At 33.3% G+C, this 5,252-nt stretch overlaps 1 protein-coding gene across 1 annotated transcript; it reads right to left on the bottom strand.

Moving 5' to 3' along the window:
• Window positions 1-4,441: 4,441 nt before the first annotated feature.
• On the bottom strand, window positions 4,442-4,792 carry LOC139863277 (uncharacterized). Its single transcript, XM_071851913.1, has one exon. The coding sequence runs from the start codon at window positions 4,790-4,792 to the stop codon at window positions 4,442-4,444; it is 351 nt and encodes a 116-aa protein (XP_071708014.1).
• Between the last annotated feature and the right edge of the window lie 460 nt (window positions 4,793-5,252).

Below are 5,252 nucleotides of genomic sequence, written 5' to 3'. Positions count from 1 at the left end.
ATATATATATATATATATATATATATATATATATATAGGGGCATGATCAATGGGGAAGTAACCAATCGGGGGGAAGCAAAAAAAAAAAAATTCGTTTTTTTTGGAATTTTTTTTTCCGGCATCAAGATCACACGAAAATATAAACATTTAGAAGAGACACTTCGCGATGAATGTTATTATTTAGGCGGAAAAACGATCGACAAAAATAACATTCAAGATAATATTGTTCGTGAAGAATATGAACGTTTTTTTTTTTCTTCATGTTTTGTGAAGTAAAATTTAGCCCGATTTAGAGTTTAGGGTTTATGGTTTAGGGTTTAGGGTTTGGTGTTTTGGGTTTATTCCATAAACCCAAAACACCAAACCCTAAACCCTAAACCCTAAACTCTAAACCGTTCGTGTTAAAAACTCAATCTAAATCCTAAATCTAAACCTTAAATCTAAACCCTAAACCCTAAATTTCTAAACCCTAATATCTAAACCCTATAAACCCTAATATCTAAACCCCAATAGCTAAAACCTCAACATACGCTCGAAAAACACGATAATTGTTATATATTACTTCTTCGAGTGTTTTCCTGTCAAAATAAAAACATTTATCACAAAGTGTCTCTACTAAATGTTCATATTTTTATCCCATCTATAATGTTCGTGAACAAAGTTTTTTTCAAAAAACGAGAAAAAAAAGTTTTTGCTTCCCCCCGCTTCCCGCCGATTGGTTACTTCCCTCTTGATGCAACCACTATATATATATATATATATATATATATATATATATATATATATATATATATATATATATATATATATATAGCCAAAAGTTCAAATGAGTACCATAAAAAATGCTAGAACTGTGAGAACTTTTGATTTATAAAGATTTTCACATGTAACTAGATTGAATCACACATAAACCTTGATGAAGAGTATGAATGAACATAAAATAGTTGAAAAACACTTATATTTTACCTATATAATTAAATATATAGTTTCTCTTTCACATGTGCATATTTGTTTCCGAACATGCGAACAGTTTCATATAATTAACAATTTAACATGTAATTTGAGCTAATGAACATATGTTTGCGAATGATATGTGCATGAATTAATATTTGCATGTAATTTATTGCATTTAAACGCATGAAAATAATTAAATTAAATAGTTCTCGCAGTTCTCACTTTTTTAGTGGTTCTCGGTTGAACCTGCCTATATATATATATATATATATATATATATATATATATATATATATATATATATATATATATATATATATATAAACTTACTATCAATACTTAATTCTCATTCATTTCTTTTTCATTATTATGTCATTATTGTCACCTTTTTTTTTTTATATTTTTTTTACAAAAAAACTAAAATTAGATTAATTAAATGATTTTTCACGAAAATAGTGAAATATTTGAGTCACACCACCCGGATATAAAGTGGACTTACATCTACAAGTCCATTGTACATATCATTAAATTAATGTATTTACCTTTATTTTTATAGAGCGATAGTATTGGCATCAATCAAAAGGAACTTAACCACCCTCGCGATTATATGTCACACACCCACACGTTAGAAGGAAACGCCTCACATGCCATTGTGCAATGCGTATCTGGTGTGCTTTGGATTAAATCGAGTGACTTACGGCATGCACCTTATTACCACAACAAAATCCTGGAGAAAACCTTCCCCCTAGGATTCGAACCCGTGCCGATTATTTCATGGGCGTTGACCCGTCTCAATACAATACTTCCATACGTTTCGGGCAAAGCCTAGTTAGTAAAATTTATTTACCTTTATCTAACATATGAGGTTGTTTGAATTCTTTCTTATTAAATACAACTTTAAATCGTGATTAAATGAGTGAGATATAAATATAAATATAGAATCTCCGCACGTTGTGCCAAAAATAGTTTACAACAAATGGTATCACTATATTTTTCTCGAACCACCAAATTTATTAACAACCTCAAACTAACAAGACGCTCGAAGAGGTAGAACAACCAAAATGTTTACAAAGGCTTACGGAACCAATCGTTCCGAGAAATATTACATTTGTTTCTATATCGAATCCAATAAAATAAAAAATTACATATAAAATCAAAAATATCACACTTCTTCATACATAGTGTACCGAAAACCGAGCCATTTTCGAACCTCCACATAATCCACATGTAAGAGCACCAATAACATATGCATGCTCCTTTTATCTTTGAGTGCATGACCAGTTGTCCAATCAAGCAATCCATAATAACCAAGAATCAGCTACCGGGAACCCAACATTAGTCCATATTTGGATCCTTGACCATACCTATTTAGCAACCGGACAACCAAACAAGACATGATCTAGCGATTCGATTGCATAAGGGCAAGACGGACAATTGATTTGCTGAATCTCAAAGCCTTATTTAGATAAGTTGAGACAAGTAGGAAGTTTGTATTGAGCCACTCTCCACACAAAAATATTTACTTTGCGCGGTAAATTCGATAACCATTTAGTTGCAACTTGACCCGAAGGTAGTGTATGATTGTCAATGACTTTTTTGTTCGAACTAACATTGAAGCTGCCATCATTATTAAGAGAACAGATTGATGGGCCTCGAAGTACCCGTCAAAAATAACTTAATTACCTTAAACTAGTTAGGGCAAGTAGGATTCGTTCCAGAGGAGATTATAGTTAAAAGCAAGCAATTTTCAGGAATTTGTGTTGATTAAACTAAGTACTTTTACTAATTAAAATGAAACAATACTTAAGCTTTAATGGTTTTAAGCAAAGAGCATAAACAAAAGATCAAAATCACGAAGTGGTTATCAATGGATTAAAAACTTTTATCCCTTCTAAAACTCAATTAAGTATTATTCATTCAAACAAACATGTGTGCTATCAAGTTATTATCTGAATCACATAGACATGAACTCTTAAATTCGTCAAAGTAATTATCTTGGGCACGACTATGTAACCTAAACACTTGTCTTTATCCCTATCTAAATTAATACTAAGTGGATCGAGCACAATTGTTAAATCACAATAATACGTCTTGCAATAATCAAAATCAACCAACTTGCATTAAACAATCTCTTGAACGGTTTACAAAATCATAAATCAGTTTTTCATTGTAATATTACAAACCACACACATGATTGAATGAATAAACAATACATTAAAAGTTCATTGGAAGGAATAAAGTAAGGAGATTAGCCTTGCATATTGATGATGATAAACACGATGATAGAAGGATGAATCATGATGAACGCGCCTTTGATCTTGACATGAATCTTTGAAGAGTGATGAACTTTTATGTTAGGGTGTGTGTTTTAGGGCTCTAAAACTAATGGAAAAGAGGTCCCATTCGTATTCTAGGGTTCCCTTTATATAGGGAATGAGAAACTTGTTCCCAAAGCAAAAATCTCTCAAAATTCGGGTGAAGTAAAATTGTACTAGCATAATTTACGCCTGATCTGGCGTAAATTACGCCATCATGTGAAATCCGGGCGTAATTTTACTCCACGAAGTGCACTTTTTTTCTGATCTCATTCATGTCCTGGCGTAATCTACTCTGGGCTGGCGTAAATTACTCCAGTGTCAAAATGCTGATTTCTCTACTTTTCGCGAAATCGGTATATTCTTCCATTAGCTTCCAAATACCTCTAACTTTTGTCATTTATAAACCATAATACGCTTAAAATATGGAACGATCACAGATCCATGTATCTCGTTGCTTGGTCAGAGTAGTATGCGCTATCAGAACCTCCAACTCTTCATTATCTGTAAGGTGACAACTAGAACGCAATGGACGAGCCCAATTCCAGTTCCAAACATCGTTGGCAATCGTGTCTGTAATAACACAATCAGGAACGTTATGAAGCAAAAGAGACTGGAGTACCTCGAAGCAAAAGGTAAGTCACCATTCCAAATATCCTTCCGAAATCTCTTGCACACACCATTACCGATCCCCTTCTTGAAGACATTATGAGCTATTATGTTGTTTTCATGTAATGTGTTCCATGAACTAATTATGTTGCCCCACACATTGTTTGTTTTTGCTCCTATAGTTACCAGCACCATCTTGACCATATATTTCAATAATAACACGAGACCATAACATATAGGGATTATTCAAAACATGTCATTTCCATCTTAAAACGATGAAAGCATATAAACTCCCAACATTTAAGCCACATTTTTCATGTTGAACAAGAATTTTCTCCCATCTAACCTACGTCATTTTAGAATCCTCTGAATAAACGCCCTAGAAAATCTCATTCTAATACTTTCCAACCGTTTTAAACTACCTATTAGGCATTTAAATAAGAAAGAAAATAGATACCCAAACCACCCAACACCGCTTTGATAAGCGCTAATCTACCATCGATCGACAATGAGTTAGCTTTCCATGTCAAAAGTTTTTTGTTAAATTTATTAATCATGTCATTTCAACTTCTCAAAGCATTCATATTAGCTCCTAACGATAAACCAAGATACTTAAAGGGAAGTGATCCCGCTAAGCATCCCGTTTGATTTGCCATGGTATCCAAAACTGATTGAGCAACCCCAATCCCATAAACGTTAGATTTCTCAATGTTTATCTTCAATCCAGAGGCACAGTGAAAGACATTTAGAATCTGCACCACATTCATCATATTCGAGGAATTCCAATCAGAAACTATCACAACATCATTAGCGTAAAAAAGGTGCGAAACATTAAAATTTGATCTACCAATCGACGCCCCTTGGAATAATCCTGCCTCAACGCCTTCCTTTAGCAAAATATGAAGCCCTTCCATCATAATCAAGAATAGAAAAGGACTTAACGGGTCACCCTGACGAAGACCTTTTTTAATTTAAAACTTGTCCCCATAACAATGGAACTAAGTGGGTGGGAACAACTAGCTATGTAGCCGTATTTTAGGCACTGTAGGTTTGTAACCTTACCCGGCTTGAATTAAAAACTCAAGTGTTTTCTAATTATGGTGCATTTCAAAGTGTGGTACGTGTATTTTCCTAAAACAAGCAAATCGTGTCTCGTTTATATAGCATTTTAAAGATTATTGATATCGGGCAAAAAGTCACGTTTTTACCCCCAATATTGAGCCCTAAAAACCATAAAGTTCCAAACTTTATCGCAAAAATAATCGCTTTGTCGGTTGATTTTGTAGATTAAGTAATTACAAAGGCGACGCAAGAAGAATCAAGTAAAATGAAGAATCTAGAGCGAAAACGGTGAAAGACAAGAAAACAAGTTAC

This window comes from Rutidosis leptorrhynchoides, chromosome 8, assembly GCF_046630445.1.
Source record: "Rutidosis leptorrhynchoides isolate AG116_Rl617_1_P2 chromosome 8, CSIRO_AGI_Rlap_v1, whole genome shotgun sequence".
NCBI lineage: Eukaryota > Viridiplantae > Streptophyta > Magnoliopsida > Asterales > Asteraceae > Rutidosis > Rutidosis leptorrhynchoides.
The sequence above is the reverse complement of the archived record's forward strand: the minus strand, read 5'-3'. Positions and strand labels throughout refer to the sequence as shown.